The sequence below is a fragment of the Sinocyclocheilus anshuiensis genome, unplaced genomic scaffold (genome assembly GCF_001515605.1).
Source record: "Sinocyclocheilus anshuiensis isolate Anshui unplaced genomic scaffold, SAMN03320099.WGS_v1.1 scaffold654, whole genome shotgun sequence".
Classification (NCBI taxonomy): Eukaryota; Metazoa; Chordata; class Actinopteri; order Cypriniformes; family Cyprinidae; genus Sinocyclocheilus; species Sinocyclocheilus anshuiensis.
Genome location: NW_015544152.1, coordinates 144192 through 163892, shown reverse-complemented (window position 1 = coordinate 163892; position 19701 = coordinate 144192). Strand labels below are relative to the sequence as shown.

Genomic DNA, 19701 nt, shown 5'->3' with positions numbered 1-19701 from the left:
CTTTCTAAAGCTATCAGTATCAGTTTTTTTTTTTTATTCATTTTTTTTGGGGGGGGGCGGTATTAGCAAGGATGCTTTGAATTGATCAAAAGTGAAGATTACAAAAGACAAAAGATTTGTATTTCAGATAAATGCTGAACTTTCTATTCATCAAAGAAACCTGAAAAAAATCTACTTTGTTGTACTTTGGATCAAATAAATGCAGGCTTGGTGAGCAGAAGAGACATTACAACATTACAAATCTTACTGTTATGTATGTATGTATATATATTTTTAATTAATTAATTAAATACTATTATTATTATTATTTTTTTTATCTGTGCATCGCATATAATACATTTCACTGGCAGCCAATTTTGAGTGACCGAGATGTGTGCATGATCATAGAGTAGAGTTTGAGAGATAAGAAATGTGATAGTGACACAATATTTTCTTCTCCTGTGAAATGTTTTTATTTTAAAATTTAATCTTTAAACTCAGAAACATGCTTCATACATTGTAATTGTGTAATGTGTAATTATTAAACTATATCAATACAGTTCTTTTATTTAATTTTGATACATTTTCTTTTCTAAACTGTTACATATAACAAACATATGAAAACATTTCATGTGAATGAGAGTTGTGCTTGTCTCAGATGGCTTTAGTTGGCTGATGGTACTTTACCCATTAAGTGTTTTTTCGTATTTTGCTCTGGCCTAAATACAATAATGAAACACTTAGGAGCAAAAATACAGAAACTCAAACCAAAGCTTGAAGCTAAAATGGCAAATATCTCCACAGCTACAGTAAATTTCCCAGGAGAGCTGACATAAGCAGGAATAAAGGTGATCCATACAGCACAGAATATGAGCATACTGAATGTGATGAACTTAGCCTCATTGAAGTTATCAGGCAGCTTCCGGGCAAGAAAAGCTAAAACAAAGCAAAGGAAAGCTAGGAGGCCAATATATCCCAGTACAGCCCAGAAACCTATAGCTGATCCTAAACTGCATTCTAGAATGATCTGTTCTTTGTAGTGTTGCATATTCTTGTAAGGGAATGGAGGGGATATCATTAACCAAAGCACACATATAAGTACCTGTACAAGAGTGAAACCCAAAACACTGAGTCTCTGTTGAAGAGGCCCAAACCATTTCGTGACATTACTTCCTGGAAGTGTAGCTTTGAAAGCCATTAACACTACTATTGTTTTCCCCAAAACACAGGAGATACAGAGGACAAAAGTGATCCCAAATGCTGTGTGACGCAACATACAGGACCACTCAGTGGGCCGACCAATGAAAGTAAGTGAACAGAGAAAACACAGAGCCAGTGAGAAAAGCATCAGGAAACTCAGCTCTGAGTTGTTGGCTCTTACTATTGGAGAGGCCCTGTTTTTGTAGAATACTAATGTTATGCTTAAAGCCACTAAAGAGCCAGCAATAGAGAAAGTAGCCAGTAAAATCCCAAGAATCTCATCCCAGGAGAGAAACTCCACTGGTTTAGGAAGACACTTGTCCTTCTCATTATTGGGCCAATACTCAGGTAGGCATTCGTGACAATCTAAAGAATCTGGAAGATGAAGAAATCAATGCTTAACAGCCATTCATGAACCACATGAACAAAATAAAGACATATAGGTGATTAGACTATGCTGTTTTAGAATGACGAAATCAGGGAAAAAAGGCTCAATGACACAATGCTCTTTTTGTCCTATACATTAATTTACTAAAACATACATTAAAAATGCAATTAAATAAAACTTCTCAGAAGTGCTCCTAAGAATAGTCTTAAGTTTTGACTTAAAAGTTTTGACTTAGTAAAAAGTATGACTACTCATATATTGTTGTAAGCTTTCTTTTTTTAAATAATCTAAAAGCAATGTCTTTACAAACAGATTTACAAGTGCTGACTGAGTTCACACATAGGCGGAAATCCCGGGGGGGTCAATAACAATGTTTTTACTTTAAATAATTGTGTAAGTAGTAAAACAACACAAACGGGGCAAAAATGCATTTTAAGTTTAGAAACATTTTGAGTCTCCCCCTCCCTTGCCTCACAGTGCTTTGGTCCAAATGCCTGCTTTCCTCTTTTACATCACCTACACACACAAGTCCGGTGAGAGAGAACAAAGTCAATAGTTGTGGAACTCCAGTAAGTAAGGCTTTCAAGGCTATTTTATTCACTTAAACATCGGATGAAGTGATTATTTTCTCTCTAATACAGATGATGCCAATATATTTTTCGATGAGTCCGCTATGTTAGCAATAATTATGTTACCTGCTTGAGGGAAAGGGTTGCCAGGTTTTCATAACAAAACCCGCCAAATTGCTACTCAAAACTAGCCCAAACTATCCGCATTTCAAAGGGGGTCCCCCAGTAAAATCACGCGATTTTATCCAGGGGCTAAAATAAACGTTACTGGAGTCGCTTCAACCCGCGAACATAAAAAAACAACCTGCAGCAACAGTGATAAAGTAGTCCAATTCCACAGGAAAACCGCGGACTTGGCAACACTATGAGGGATAGTAATGTCTACAATGGACACGACCTCTGTCACGGCGCAACCACAACAGCTTTAAGTTGTCTAATTTGGCATGGTCTCCCTGCTGCACTAATAGTAGTAAGGCTTTCCTCTGTGTATACATATTCTTACAAGTACAATTTTAGCTGCATTATCTGTGTCCCCTTCAAAAATTGCTCTTGAGAAATGTTATGTTTATTGTCTCAAAGTAAAGTCTCAAAGACCTCAAATGTGTGTTTTGGATAAGAGAGACATCAAAAACATGCAGTGTTGGGGGTTCTCCAGGACCAGGATTGGGAACCACTGTCATATAATATATACATTATATACACAATAAAGAGTTACAATACATTCATAGAAATTCAGTAAATCAGCATATCAATAGATTTAGATTTCACTTGTTTGTTTAACTATGAATTAAGTGTGTCTAAATTCACTATTATGCAAGTCTAAAACACTTTTTTAGTGTCTAAGAGTGTGTGGTTTCAACATATCACAGTCATCATAGTACTCCAAACTAGGACAGGAGACGTCTCGATCACTCTTGAATCGTTTAGAGCTGAGGCCTAGAGAACACTTATGTACTTTTATAAATCACACTTAATTTCTTATCCATATAATAGCAGTGTAGCATTTAGCATTTATTATTTATGATTATATAAACAACAGGGTGAGTAAATACTGACTGAATTTTATTTTTTGAGTGAACTATCCCTTTAAGTGTAGGGATAAGGGCAAAATGATATCATTCTCAGAATTTAGAAAAAAACAAACTTAAGACTAAAAATTGTCCTCGTGTTTTTTAATAGATTAATAATTATTACATTAATTTTTTATGTATTTTTGGGAGGGATTAATTCAGGGCCGGCGCCTTGGGGGTGGGGGTATGCGTGAAGGGGCACTCGGACTATCCCGCCCCCTCACTCAAGATGAGTGTGAAAATAGATTTTATTTATGAAATATAATGGTGTATTTAAATAAACCAAAATGCATAGGCTTTCTAGCATTAATATGATGCTACTATAGCAACAACTTAGGACAGTCCGTTTCACAAAGTCGCATTTTAATTGTTACATCTGACACACAAACTTTCCGCAAACGGTTCAACTAAGAATGCAGCACTACTGAGTAAGCTAAAGGTATGATTAAATAATTATTTAATGTTAAATAGAGGGCTAGATGGTCGTAGTTAGTTGATTATTTCGCTGTATTGTTATTGATTGTTGCTGTTCAATTTGTTCTAACTTAAAATGACGTTGAAATGAATCTGTTAAATGGGTCGCATTGAATGTGTTATGTCAGGGAATCGGTCGCAATAAGCTTGTGTTTCATTGTAAAGCAGACACAATTAAGTATTTCTGGTGGTTGTGGTGGTATCACTTGTCTGTATTTGTGGTAAATCTGCTGCCTAAGACATAGCCTATTATTTCCTGATGTCAGATTTTCGAATTTGTTGCCTATGCAATTTTGTTTTATTCAATAGCTACTCTGCCATCTGTATTTGCTAAGTACCTTTTAGTAGGGTCATTCACTCAGAACGCATTTTTCATTCCACCGCGGTTCTTTTCCATTGTATTTCAAACTAAATGCGCTAAGGACATCTTTGAATTTGTGTTTGAATGCTGCGCTCGTCTCAGGTCTTTATAGCAGCTTGTCGCGCATAATACATCATTCTAAAAAACGGTGCTCAAGTTCAAAGAAATGCCGCTTCTAAAAACTTCCACTGACCTGCCTCGTGACCAAAACACTATCTGTGTGAACCCAGTATTCTAATAGTAACGTTAGCGGGCAGGTTTGTTTACGGTCTGACAAATACGTGAATGGGCCACAATTATTTATTTTTATTTTTTTACTTTGTGCTACGTCATCGCCCCCTTTCGTTACCTCAGCCGCCCCCTCATCAGTGCTGCGCTGGCGCCAGCTCTGGATCAATTAACACATCTCTGATATCCTACACAGGACAATGCGTTCAAGTTTAAAGAAATTCAGCTTCTAAAAATAAGTCTCTAGACCTTGCGGTTTAAAAAAAAAAAAACTTCCACTGACCTGTCTGGCGACCAAAACACTGTCTGTGTGAACCCAGTATTAGTAGCCGGCAGGTTTGGTTACGGTCCGACAAATACGTGAATGGGCCACATATGTTTTTTGTTTAGTTTTTTTACTTTGTGCTACGTCATCGCCCCCTTTCGTTACCTCAGCCGCCCCCTCATCAGTGCTGCGCTGGCGCCAGCTCTGGATCAATTAACACATCTCTGATATCCTACACAGGACAAACTGTATGGAGAATGGCTTATGGATTGATAGAAATATAAAGTAAAAGTGTCAGGGTGATACAATTGTCCTCATATTATAATGAAGACGAAAAAAAGTCTTGTTAAAATAAACAAATTATTGAGACGACACATTTATTATTATTATTATTATTATTATTATTATTATTATATTTTTTTCCTCTCTCTTTAATTTATCATGGACACTCTTATATATTACTGACCCATAAAAAAATTATGATTCAGTCACAAGAATATGACAAGAATATGTTCTGAAAAAGTACCTGTCTCATTACTGATTTCTCCTTCTCCACACTTAATACAGTCATAACAGCAGACAGGTCTTCCTTCCTGTGCAGCCTTCCTAGTACCTGGAGGACAGCTCCCACTGCACACAGACACCGGCACCTGCAGGTGACAGAAATTAAACAATGCTTGGGGCAAAATAGCTAATGGTTTATTTTAATTAATTTATTTAATTAAAGTATATGCCATGAACAATACATGTGTTTTAAATTGTCTACATATGTCTACAGACACTCCCATAAAAACAAGGGGTAGCCTACTGCAGAGAAATCTTAATCACAAACACACAGAATAGAACTAAACTTTATACCTTTTCACTGCCATCATACCAAATGATAGCTCTGCTCAGACTGAATTCTTGGCCTTTAGTCTTGGATGCATCATATTGACCCACTGTCACAAAATCAACTGAACCGTCTCCCTGAAGCTGCCAATTCACAAATTCATAGGTAGCCACAGGGTCTCCATTGGTATCGAATGAAACAGAATAATTATTTTTAGTGAAGTTCAGTCGCTTGAGTTGATCAAAAACCTGCATGATGGGTTGTTATTTCAATTATTTGTTGAATAATCAGCACACAAATACTGGGAGTGCTATATTCAGAAGGTGATGGAATATTAAGATTTTTAAATATGTGTTGTGAATGAATCCATCAAAATTTAGTTAACATATTTCACAATGAGAAAACGTACCTGCCGGGGCTCAACTTTGATGTTTTTGTCACATCGCATTTCATTACAGACGATGCCATGGAGGGCATGAGCTACAGCGTAAGTGGCTTTGTACACCAAATAGGATGTGTCAGTGTACGGGTTCTGTAAAGCGCGCAGGTCCTCTGTGTCATCACATGCTGGCATACCAATAGAAGAACCTATTTGCTGTTTTAAACTACAGCTAAATGAACTTTCCCAGAATTCTGTGAGCAGGGGGAATTTTAGCGCTTGTTCTGGAGACAGGTCAAGTAGAAAGTTGCGAAAACCCGGAATAACAGAACGCGGGATTGCAAAACCCACAGCACCAATACACAAATTAAACCGCAGCATTTCTGGGTCTGTAACCCACGCCTCGCTGCCAATCCACTGCATCAGGGGAGGAGGCTGCTGGCTCAACTCTTCTAAAATAATTCTCATATCACCTTCGGCCATGAAAGCAACTATCACACGAGCCGTTGACTCGCGAATGACATCCGCGACTCTTTTCAGTTTGCTGCGCGGCTGGGTCCTGTAATAGGCCTCAGAATACTCCACACAGATTCCCTCTTCCTCAGCAGCTTTCAGGAATGATGCCATGCCATTGTTCCCATAGTCTGAATCACTGCACACAGCTCCGATCCACGTCCATCCGAAGTGCTTGACCATCCGTGCCAGTGCTGCCGCTTGATGGTGATCACTGGGGATGGTCCTGAAAAAAGTAGGATGCTGCCGCTTGTCACTGAGACACGCGCATGTTGCGTAATGACTCACCTAGTGTACCATGAAGAAAACATTTTTATTTTTTCTGAATATGAAAAATAAATACATTTTGATTGCTCGGATCACTATTACACGTTTACATGTAATATTCTGTGACATTTACAATAATGATTAAGAAGATGTGATTAAAATGCCAAAATGTTTATTCGTTCCTTAAATAAGAATAGGAAATAGTCATTAATATATATATATAATAGTTAGCACACACCTGTGTGATTCCAAGAGGACCAAAAAGTCTTGAAATACTTATAGCTGCAGTGGAAGCTGAATTTCCGATTAGTGTGGGAACTGGATTCAGTTTTGCACAGGAATCAGTGTCGTTAAATACAGGATCTAGTCCGTTGACAAGTTGCAATGCTACTTTGATTGCCATTGCCACAGAGGCACAAGTGTCATATATATGGTACCCTAAAGTGATGCCCGGCAAGAGATCGGAGCTGTTGTTTATCTCTTGGATGGCGAACTGTAAGGCACGAGCAAAGTGCAGTTCTCTGAAGTTCATGCTGTTGAAGTGCACACATGCAAAAACGGTATTATTAATATTATTATTAATATATAACATATGAATTAAAATAATCCATTAGCGTATTTTGACCAAAAAAACTATTTCTTTCAGCACAAGCCGTTCTATGGACTTTAATCAAATTCATATAAAACTCTAACCTGCCACTGCACACAAGTGGTTGTGGTCGTTTTGTGTAGGTTTGCTTCTCAGTCCTCACATAATAATGAATGGTGAAAGTCCCTCCAATGACAAAGTCTCCATCCTCAAAGAGAGCAGGGGGTTGAGGGTCACCTTGGAGTATGCAGCTGTTTATATTAACCCCACACACAGCAGGACAAAGCCTGGTAATACATAGTAGTGTCAAGGTCAATAAAAGTTTAACATGCATTTTTCTATAGGCAAGAAACCACTCCAAATGTGAGGTGAAAATTATGCCTTGTTATATATAACCACCACAGTCCCTACTGTTGTAGGGTATGCTGTAACTGTATTACAAAAAAGGGTGTGGTTACATCTGACATTCATATGTCTCAAATGTATTGCAAAGTTTCCAAACAACAACTATAGATATACATATAAGAAAAATGTGTGTGTGCATGTTTGTGTTTTTTTTAGTTTTTTTAGAGTAACTGTAAATTTGACAATTGCCTTGCCAATTTGATTTTGAAGGAGGGAGTGAAGTCAATACGAGGGGAGCTGGGGTCGAGGGGAGGCCTCATTGTCTTGGTGTGCACCAGTTTGGACTAACCAATACAGCGGTGCTTGGCAAAGGGGATCTTAGGGCCAACTGATTGCGGTGGAGGATCCATGGAGAGAAAGGATTTATCTGGTAGAGTTCAATTTCAGACATAGTTGCAATTGGGCGGGGTCAAATGCTGGAAAACTGTTGTGGAATAGAGGTAAGGCCTGTTTCATACTGGATGTGCATATTTTTTTGGTGCCCATGTTAATAGATTAGAGCACTCACACTGGGCGGCGAGGCAGTGCAAGCCGTGCATAGCAGAAGCAGCAGTGCCACGATCATTTCGGCACCAAGTGTATTTTTGTTGCGTTCCTCTCGTGGAATTAAAGCGACAATGCATAGTTTTTTTGGTCAAAATATAGATGTACTGTATTGACAGGGTTGGGGGGAGTGACGGAATACATGTAAAGGTGTTACGTAATCATGATACAGAAAAACAAATTGGTAACTGTAATTAGTTATGTCAAAAAACAAAGCACTCAGATTACAGTTACATTTAGTAAAAAATGGGAATGCTATCAGGATTACAATGGTTTCATTTAAGTAAGGAATAATGCACACCCGAGTTGGTGATGCAGCCACAACGCAAAGCAGAGTGAGAATTACTTGAATCTGTTCATCTTTCAACAGTGATTGGCAGCAGCCACCCCCACTGTTCTATTGTTTACTATATTTATTTGCTTGGTCAGTGTCACTTAGTGTTTTGGTTCTTTTACAGTTGTAGGCTGTAAGGACCTAATTTGAAATAACATTTGACAAAGTGATATAGACATGTAACGTGATCAAGACCTGCATGGAACAACTAAATAACTGCACGTTAACCAATCAGATTCAATCATTCAACAGTCCCATATAAATTACTATTTTGACATCAAAATGCTGTATTGACAGCTGCTTGATAAGTGGTTCCCAACTACATTCTTGGAGCCCTCCAACACTGCACATTTTGCATCTCTCCTTTGTCTGACACACCCATCTCAGATCTTGGAGTCTCTACTAATGAGCTGATGACCTGAATCAGGTGTGTTTGATTAAGGAGACATGAGCTGTGTCCCAAACTGAAGTGCGTGGACTCCGGAGTGCGCATTTGAAATGCGATTGCATCACAGCGTCACAACGTAAGCTGTCCCAATTCAGGATGCACCCTCCAAAGACGGCATTCCAAGGCTGATTGGAATGCCAAGGACACCGCGGCGCGACAAAAGCTGACGTATTTCGAAAGCGACATCAAATGCACCCTCCGTTTCCCAGGAAAATGAAGTGTACATCTGATGGACACTTCGCACCCTACCATATCCCAGAATCCCTTGCGCGCAGATGATGACAGTGTTTATATTCAAAGAGCACGGCGGGTAAGAGTTCTGTGGGGGAATTCACATTGAAATGCTAGTATTGTTTTCATTTACTTAAATACCTAACGAAACAAGTATTAAAAGCTAGCACGGCGGGTAAGAGTTCTGTGGGGGAATTCACATTGAAATGCAAGTATTGTTTTCATTTACTTAAATACCTAACGAAACAAGTATTAAAAGCTAGGGGTTTTTTTAACACAAAGCCCACAAACAATAAGACAACCACTATATAAGGCAATAATCTTTCCCTTTGTTGTGTTTTTGTAGTGCTGTCATGCAAGATATCTCTACAAATGTTTTAACCAAACTTTAGCACTTCAGTATTTTGTATGCATGTCCTGCTGTGTCGTATTTTCTAATGTTAAGATTGCAATGCAAAACTGTCTTTATATTTTTCATAAGTGTTTCCATTTTCTCTTGTTTTAGTACTATTCTGGAGAAAATGAGCCTGCTGGGGAAAGACTTAAAAAATACAAAATAAGCAAGTTAATACACACATCTTTTTTCTGAAATTGGAGTGAGTGGAAGCTGGTGGAGCTACTCGGGGAGGACATCAAATTCCAGAGAGAGACAGAGGAGAGAAAAGCACAGGAAAGCAGGGAGCGAATGGAGGGTTTTCTCTTCTTGAGAGAATGCTTAACAAATACATTATTTATTAGCCAAGAGAAAGCAGTGGAAAAAATGGGTAACATTACATTACAATTTTTCAATATATTTTTTTTAAATGTGACATTGTCAATGAAACAACCTAATTTCTGTAGTTTATTTTTGTGATGTAAGTTAAAAATGAGTAAGTGGTACACTGTAAAAAATGACTGTGATTTTAACAGTAAAAGACTGTAAAAATACTACAGTAAAAACATGTTAACTGGTTAACTGTAAGTTTCCATACTATATACGGTGAATAAATGTAATTACATGTAACAGTAAAATACTGTTAAAAATATGGTTTTTGGAAGTGAAAAAGAAAAAGCCACTGTATAATTTACAGTGAAAAACCCTAAATTGACACTCCCAGAATTCCCTGCATGACACTTCATATTTGATGTTTTTTTTTGTTGAAATAACGTTTCTTCTTAGATTTTTCTTATCAGTTGTGTACATTAGGGTGTACATCTTACATCTAATGTTGTTAAATTAATGTTTATTGCATTATTTCAGTATCATGTGTGTCACCATGATGGGGTTTAATGTTTGTGTGAATGACACTGTGTGCAACTTCTATATATAAGTGTGGCGAGGGGGGAGTGGTTCAGCGAGGTCTGCAGCGGGAGAGAGAGTTGGGAGACGAGCGGTGAGTAAGTGGGTCAAATGCAAATGACGAACACCTGTGGTTCCAGTAATTGGCGTGGAGAGACCGCATAAAGAGGCCCAGGAAAGAGCTGTGAGGGAGAGAGAGACTGACTGCTGACTGGGGAGAGACTGTGCCTGCTCTGGAGAGGCCTGCGATCGTGATTGTGATTGTGATTGTGTCTGTTTACTTTGTTTGAAGCTGAATAAAAACCCCAGCAACAGTCAAGCCGACCCCGTCCTCTTCCTTCTCAAGACATTGACTTTGTTAAACTGGTGCCGAAACCTGGGAAGGAAGCAGGAGAGCCGCCGCCGTCATGCAAACTCCGACAAGTACGCCATTTGCGGATTTCATCCCTCGCGGTCCTCCATCAAGAGCAACATCAGGCCTTACTGGAAATGAGGACTGATCAGGAGCGACGCTTCCAGGTCATCGCGCCTGATACCCCTATTATCGGGGGAAGCGCAGGTGGCTGCTCAGCAACTGCCCGTGTGGAACCTCTTGGTCTTTGACGATCTCAAAAGGGCCATCATCCAGCGGGTCGGCCGAAGCCCGAAGCAACATCGCCAGCGATTCCGTTCGCTGGACCTGGACGAGAGTGGCCGACCCTTCGTGCTGGCCCAGCGGCTCTGGGACTCATGCCGCAAGTGGCTACTGGCTGAGGGAAGCGACGTCGACAGTGCCACCGACCGACGTCGCTGGACTCAGCCATCCAATTGGCGGAGGATCAGATGGTGGCGTGCCCTGGGGTTGGCGAATCCCTTCCAGCTGTCTCTCTCTCTCCCCCTTTATTTTCTCCCTCTCTCTCTGCCTCTCAACCTGTCCCTCTTCCCAGGTCCCGTCCTCCAGATCCTCTGCGAGTCCCGCCCCGAGGGCGGGGTGGGGCCGGACTGGAGTATGCTACTGGCCCGAGAGCTCCACCCAGGGGGGCGCCCCGAGGGCGGGGTGGGGCCGGACTGGAGTATCAAGAGCTTGTAACACTCCAAAGAGAAAGGAAAAATTGAAATCGCATCATATGACCCCTTTAAACACAACTAAAGCACAGTTGTCATCGCTTACACACAACGATTCAAAATTGTTCACACTTGTTTCTGATTATGTGATCATACGTAATATGAGCCAGTTCAGAGTGCACAAGTGGCACAGGTGACTGAAAGATGATACGAACAATAGTTGGAAACAATCTGAAAAGGAGAGGAGGAATCAAGGCTGGATCTGTCAGACCAGAGGGTTTTTTCTGTAACATGCTATTCATTTAGAGCTTTATTTGACCGTTTTGGCCTTTGCAGTTGGACTGCAGTATTTTTGCAGTGTCCAAGTGCTGAATATAAACATTCAGTACTATTCAATATTCAGCATAATACTATTCTTGCAGTACATACAGTAGGTCTATACAGTATATTTGGTGTGATGTATGTGCTTAATGTTTCAGCGCACTAGGAGGCGCTCAAGATCACTACTGTGTGTATGTTATGTTATCAATGAAGAAAAAGACTTCAGAGTTCTCAGTAAATTAGAAGTGAGTTGACAGCACTCGTCTCAGCGTATTATTCATGTTATATAACAGATAAGATATAACAATGATATTAGGTTAAAAGTCACATTTACACACATGCTACAGACAGACAGATAGATAGATAGATAGATAGATAGATAGATAGATAGATAGATTGATCAAATCAAATAAAAATACCCCAAAACACATCATTACAAGCAGTTTGTTTACCCAAACGTCAAATGCATGTTTACACTTTCCCCTCACACACAAATCATGTTTCGCGCCCAATTGCTCTAGGGGAGGATCGCAACAGAACTATATGGTATAAATGTTGTAATACAGAAGTATATGCACTGTAAAAAGTAATCATTGAATCTACTTAAGAAAAGCGAGTAAACATAACTGATTTTTACAAATTTGTTGAATTTACTTAATTACACTGTGTTATGTGAACTTTCAGGTGGATGCAATAGTTAAACTAAACAACTTTAGTAAACAGTACTTAAGAGCATCTAGTTTGTTGGATTAAAGGTATGTTTCCATTGTGAGGCAATCAGTTTCCACAGGTTTTCCAAGTAAGTTCAACTCATTACTTTTTACAGTGTGGTGCAAAAGCAGAGAAAACCCCATCTCCAGGCTGACTGGCTACAATAACCCAAATAACCATGGTAAACTGCAGCAAAAGAGAGTAGGTTTTATTTATATAATACAACAAAAGAGAAAAATGAAAGGGTATCAGCTTCAAAAGGGGGCAAAGCCAAAATAAACACAAAAAATAGCTCTCTAACCAACTAACTGCTACAAAGAAAAGAAAATAAAATAGAGGAGGCTAAGCTAATTCACTATCTAACATAACCAGGAGCTGTTTCAAAAAAGACACTAAGAAAAGCAGGGATTAAAGTCCAAAACCTTGAAAATAACCTAATCTAGACTTGAAATAACCTAAATCAATCAGGGCTAAAGCGGTTCCATAAACAACAATTTAAGTTCACACAATCTCACTAATTTGATCCAGGTTCAGTGAGTCAAGATAATTTGATGTGCATGCTTATTAAGCAGCCATTAATGTCAATCATGGATCAAATCGAACCACAATGGCAAACAGTGAATATACACTAGTCAACATTTGAAGTGGATCAAAATCTTTCATTAAAGTTGCCCTAAAACCTAAAACCAAAATGCGTCCTAAATGCATTCTTGTCTTAGGACAACTTTGATTAACTTTTTTGATCCACTTCAAATGTTGATTACTGTATTTGTGATGTTTAAAGGTGCAATAGGACATCTTGGAAAATGCCAACTTTAGCCTGGTAGCACTGAAAGCGTACGTCCCACCCTCCCTGCAAATTGCCGTCCAAAGCCACGCCCCCTGAACACATGTACACACACAGACCAGACGACCAGAGACAACATTACTACAATACATCATGTGTCATTAACCGGTGAGAAAACTTTATAGTACATTTAGTAAAAGTACTACAATAACAGGAAGGAAGGTCAGGTTGTTGATGTTTGCCTGTCATTCTCGCGCTGTCTGCACAGCGTATGTGAACGCGCTGATGATGTATCCCATCTGCGCGAACAAGGTGCGCAGAGGTATGCAAATACGTATGTTGACAGGCAGGTAGAAAAGTCAATCAAAATGCTCAGAATGAGCATTTTGACTGGACAAACATTTCTTGGTCCTACGCCTTCCACAGAATATATAAATGCATTTAAACTTAATGATTGCTTTTGGAATGTGAAGAGACTTTAAACCAGCATAACAAAAAATGTTTCTGAAGACAATCACTTATTGCACCTTTAATAAGTTGTGTTTCCCTCAGTGCATAATGGAGATGTCACAGTTATATTCTTCATCTGTAAATGTTAGAAAGTCATGCAAATATATCCATTTTGCTGTCAGGAGTGGCTTACGTGAGTGAACAAGTGCTGCACGCTAAACAGATGGAGTGCAATAGAATAGTAGTGCAATAATTCTAAGTAAAATATACATTTTGCTAAAGTATTTGTAGTTGGACATTAAATGTGTCACATGTAGAATTTTAAACACCATCGGGCCACTACCAACAACTACTCTGTGGGTAGCTGTAGTTTAAAGGGGTCATCAGATGCCCATTTTCCACAAGGTTATATGATTTGATTATATGGTCTTTATTCACCCAGAGCTGTGCGAGGCACATTTTATTATGGATGGATGCGCTTTATTTAACTACTTTTGGACTGTTGAAAAAAAAAAAAAACACTCACCTACTGCCATTCTAACGCTTGAAAGAGCAGGGGTAATTTTTAATATAACTCAGATTGGATTTGTCAGAAAGAAGAAAGTCATATACACCTAGGATGCTTTGAGGGTGTGTAAAACATGGGCTAATTTTCATTTTTGGGTGAAGTAACCCTCTCTCTTCTCTCCCATCATCCAATCACAACAGAGCTCTAATTAGTCAAATCAGGTGGTGATACTGGTTCTGCAGGGAGAGAGACAAGGAGAGAAACAAACAAAGCATAGCACAACAACAGAACCTTTTATCCCTGGGGCCCATTATTCATACCTTGCTTAATACATCTGAGATTATTTGAAAGATTCCAGATCTTCTAATCATGAAAACTGATCTCTGGCTAAGTTGGTTCTTCAAACAAATTTGCGGATTTGATTAAAATATCTGGATTAAGTTGTCTGATTTTCTTGTGATTAAGATTTCTGCATGTTCTTGTGTTCCCCGAAAAGGGCTATCTATCGATACTCGAAACCACGATCAGCAATGCAGCAATTGGCTGGTGGCAAGACAGTAACGTAATGACATCGTATAATTAAAAAAAGACACCTGACAAAAAAATTGACAAATTTCTGGGCATTTATAAGGAAATAGCCAAGTGAACAAAAGTACTTAAATGTTATAACAAATTAAGTGTGCACGGTTTTTAATTTATTTGCATCTTTTTAATTATTATTTATAATAATTTATTTATATTCACGATTTCTAGTATTTGTACAGGCTTTAAATTTTTATTTCAATATTGTAATTACGAATTAATTTAATTTGATCTTTGAAGCAGATTTGTGACATGACAGCATTAATTAAAGTTTCTTAATGCTGAGTTCACACTACAAAATTTTAGCCCCGATTTTCACTCTCTGACAGGTTTTGCGAAATCACAGACATCGGAAATCGGAGGCAAATCTGTGCTCGTTAACACGAGTGACAATCACAATGTGTGAATTATCAAAGACAAGATCTGAGAGAATCGCCAGTGCCTCGCCAACGCCAGTGAAATATTTGGCATGCTAAATATCTGGATGGTCGCCGTGATTTTGCCAAGTAAGACATGTTCCTGGATCAACATCTTTTGTTGATCCTGGATCAACATTACTGTCCAAAAATACAGACTTAACCCAATCCCCACCCCTAAACTTAACCTTACCCATAATTTATTCCTAAAATCAGAGGGCAAAGATAGCTGATTAACAAGGGTGTAGAAGTGCCTGTAAGGATAATAGAAACTCAGATACTTTGATCTTCTGAGACAGACAATACACACACAGGCGGCCGCCGTGAGGCATCCTAAGCGACATAGATTCCTAATGAACGAGTAAATATAAAGTAAAGAGTTAACCAGAATAACCAAATGTCAGAATAATAGCAATAATTAAAGACAGACAAACAACCAACTTGCCTTTCAACCTAAATTCGAGGTCATACTAAAATGGAGTCAGATTAGATAATAAAATGGAGTCAGATTTGAGTTAAACCTAAATTGAATAACTTTGCACGCTGAAAAGACCGAACATGCAAGAAACCTTCATCCACCACTGGATACCATCTTTGGGCCAAGTGCGTGGACCTTACACACCTAATCCTGATTGTAAGCCTAAAATTGACATTTCCTGAAAAGTTATCTCTCAATTCTGATTGGTTGATTGGAATGATGTTCCAGGAACATGTTGTACTTGGTCAAATCACGCTCACCTACAGGCCAATGAGAGAGCAAGATACAGGGTAGCGGGAAGTTTAGGGAGGCGTTATAGACCACAATAGCAGCAAGCATGGCTTTGGTTCTGAGGAAGGCTCCTTTCTCTGTCTATTGGACCCAAGAAATGGAGGAAAGTTTAGTCAAACATTTGTATCACAAACGTCTTGTGGGGTACCATTTTAATAACATTTTCAGTCTCGCACGAGAACTCTGATCTCACGCGTGATCTTGCATTATTTCCTTATCACTTCTCATGTGCGTTTGGTTGTGAAACATAGGTTGTGGACCAGACAGAGGTGCCACTGTGAAAGTGCCACCCTATTCAGTGCTGCCTATGAATTGGCTAGACTGGGTTAGGGTTGGCTAGGTTTGTGCAATAGTGTTCACTATTCAATGTGAGAGACACTGTTTCGAGACTGGTCATCCAATGCTTTTTTAAATCAAAACACACAAACAACTAGTGTGTGACTGTCGCTACACCTGTGTGTGCAAAGTGCTCTTACTTGGTACACTTTAGAAAGATCAAGTCCTGCAGTTAAGGAATCTGGGTCAGGTTGAAAGGCTGCAAGTTCAACCTGATTAACTGCAAGGATTGATAACCTTGGGAAGAAAAGCCAGATTTGGCCAAAGAGAGGCCCCTAAGCAATCTGCTTTCCATCTCAAACATCCTCACACATTGACAAATTATGTAGCTTGCCCACTCTTTTTGCTGAACTGATAGCCAGAGGGAAAATGATTTTCCCTAATGATCTAAGATCCGCCTGGGTCAATGGTTCAAACGGGGCCATAGTCAATGACTGTAGAACCAAAGGAAGATCCCAGGATGATCTTAACTTCTTCTCTGAAGAAGTATCACTGCAAACAGTAGTATCACAGTGCAAGCATATTAAATTCCAGGGGTTAAAGCAAAACAAAATCCTGAGCCTGAACTTTTTTCCAGGGGTTGGGGGTTGCGGTGGCGGACACATACACAGGGTTATTTGGCAAACAACAAAAGAAAATGATTTTCCTTGAAACTAACTAGTAACGTATCTGCCATTGCCATTAGCCCTTCACAGGCTCAGACTACAGATTATGGTGGGATATTTGAACCAGCAATACCAAGAATGTTTAGTCACTACAATATGGTGCAAACACATGTAACATTTAGGATGCTTTTGATATCAAGTTTTGCTGGTTATCTTTGTCCTTGACAGGGTACAAGATGACCTACAATCTAAAACATGACATTTCTGAAATTGTTTTGTTCAAAAGAAATAATGATAAATTAAATACTAGGAAATTAATATTAAATAGGAAATATACAAAGACAGTTTACTACAGAAAACTACAGTTCAGTTCAATTAACAACAACAAAAACATTAAAATGGTCTAAGAACTGGTAACTGAAACAGGGTTCGTACAGATACTGCAAAATACAATTCCAGGACTTTCAAGAACTTGCAATACTTTTTTTGGTTTTCAAGGACTAAAATCAGATCTCACTTATCAATCAATATTGTTATTATCTTTCAAATTCTAATAAATAAACTAATAAAACAAAATGGTACAAATAAAGTGCAGCACATGCAAAGAATGCAATGACTGTGGCAACTTTAACATTTGAAAGGATACTACGGCAAAGTTATCGCTTTTCTTATTCAAACTGATTTTTTTTTTTTTGGCATGACTATATGATTGACCTGAAGAATGAAAGCCATATCATACACTTGGAAAATTATGAGCTTTGTCACACTCTTAGTAAATATTCTAATAAAACAAAATGGTACAAATAAAGTGCAGCACATGCAAAGAATGCAATGACTGTGGCAACTTTAACATTTGAAAGAATACTATGGCAAAGTTATCGCTTTCCTTATTCAAACTGATTTTTTTTTTTCATGAATATATGATTGACCTGAAGAATGAAAGCTATATCATACACTTGGAAAATTATGAGCTTTATCACACTCATAGACACTAGGGGTGTGACAATACACTTAGCTCACAAGGTGAGACAAAATGCAGATACATGGTCCACTAGAACGAGATAATGTTTTAATTCTTAAGAAATTTACAAATAACAAACTATTTGTCTTTTAATCACGAAAAGTAAAACAATGCAGTTGTATTTTGAAATGTTTTAACTAATCTAGTGCGTAACTAATGATTATTTTGCTAATCAATTACACCAAATACACCAAATAATGTTATTTTTAGCAACATCATATGACCCGCTTAACTAATGATTATTTTGCTAATCAAGTAATCTACTGATTATTTTGACAAGTGAGTAATCTGATATTTTTTAGTAATACAAATAGAACTAAGTGGAAAAACAGGCTTTAATATGACTATATTTATATAAAGTAGCGATGAGGCAATAATAATTGTCCTCAAATAAAGTATCAAAACCAAGTAGGCTACATGGTTTTATTGAACAACACTGTAAAATACATAATGTAATATGCCCATATTATAACAAATACCTGCAGAGGGTGCCAATGGCCTGGTGAGGTTTCATGTGATTCAACGACATTTAAATCCATTTAATTTTAATATTTGGCCACATGTAAATCATTTATTTTGAAATCGCGATGTACAATAAATCGCATATTTAGAAATATGTTTATGTATTCTCCTGTGTTGGCATAGGTTTAAATGATTTACGTTACAAATCAAGTGAGTTTTCCCAGATGAACGTTAAGCAACCCAAACTCACCGAATATGCAGAGGAAGAGTTTAGTCCCTTTTACACAGACAGTCTTTACTGGTAAATTGCCGTTAAGAGATCATGTGTGAACAGGACTGTCAGGATTATGGACCTGTGTGTGTGTTTTGCTCCCTGTGATCCAGTTTCTTCCCTCATGTTGATTTGCTAATTTGATTCCAGGTGTGTCTCCTTAGTCCCTCGTTATCCTGTGTTTAAAAGCCCCAGTCCATTCAGTTAGTGTTTGTCGGGTCTACTTGTTGGATTATGTGTTATTCCCCCATTATTCCTTGGATTAAAGACTGTTGTTGTATTCCACGTCTACTCGTTTCTCGCTCCGTGCTCCTGGCCATCACAGAACGTGACAAGGACCTTTTCAAAAATGCATGTAAATGCATTCTGGCAATCATATCGTTCTTATGGAGATGATGTGATTACTCTGAGCTGTTTACAAAGCTCCGCTCCTTTCTAATAGCTTTTCTATGTAAATATGACGCTAGATGGAAATCTTTGACCATTGCGCCTCGCAGCTTTTTCAATGTGCCGTGCTCAAGACCCAGGCTTCTTTTCTATTCATCAGCTGCGACTCTGCAATTGGATACTAATGCACGTCTCGTGTTTATAAGAGCAAAAACTTCTGATTGGCTAGTAATGTTAGTTTGGTTGAGAGTGAAAGCTGTGTTCCTCTCATACATTGGTAGGCAAACTCATGAACTCGAACTGATATCAACAAGTGTTTTTAAATGTAGGACGACTATCTTTTTTTTTCCCGCAGCCAAACGCCGCATGCTGGACATCTGGCACAGTGCTGGAGAACTTTAAGCCCTGTGTTAAATTCTCAGTCTGTTAATTTGTCTCAAATAAGACAGGTACAAACATCTATTCTGTGTGCAAACGCACAGATTAACAGTTAGCAAAGTCCCCCCACTGCAAACAGCGTAACAGTGGGTTTAGATTTATATGAATAATAGAACAAAAAAGCTACTCACCAAATCTGTATGCATCCAAAAGCATTGGAATACAATCTGTAAACAAATATCAACTAGTAATTAGAATAATATAAACAAAACTAACCACTTACTGAAATATGGGGGGGG

The 19701-nt window shown here is 38.5% G+C and overlaps 1 protein-coding gene across 1 annotated transcript; it reads right to left on the bottom strand.

The window, feature by feature from the left end:
* Positions 1-583: 583 nt before the first annotated feature.
* Positions 584-7448, bottom strand: LOC107695207 (extracellular calcium-sensing receptor-like). The gene is made up of 6 exons (XM_016495025.1): positions 7219-7448; positions 6764-7058; positions 5776-6546; positions 5393-5614; positions 5061-5184; positions 584-1554 (listed from the first exon to the last, which is right to left on the bottom strand). The coding sequence occupies exons 1-6, from the start codon at positions 7446-7448 to the stop codon at positions 644-646; spliced, it is 2553 nt and encodes an 850-aa protein (XP_016350511.1). The 3' UTR covers positions 584-643.
* Between the last annotated feature and the right edge of the window lie 12253 nt (positions 7449-19701).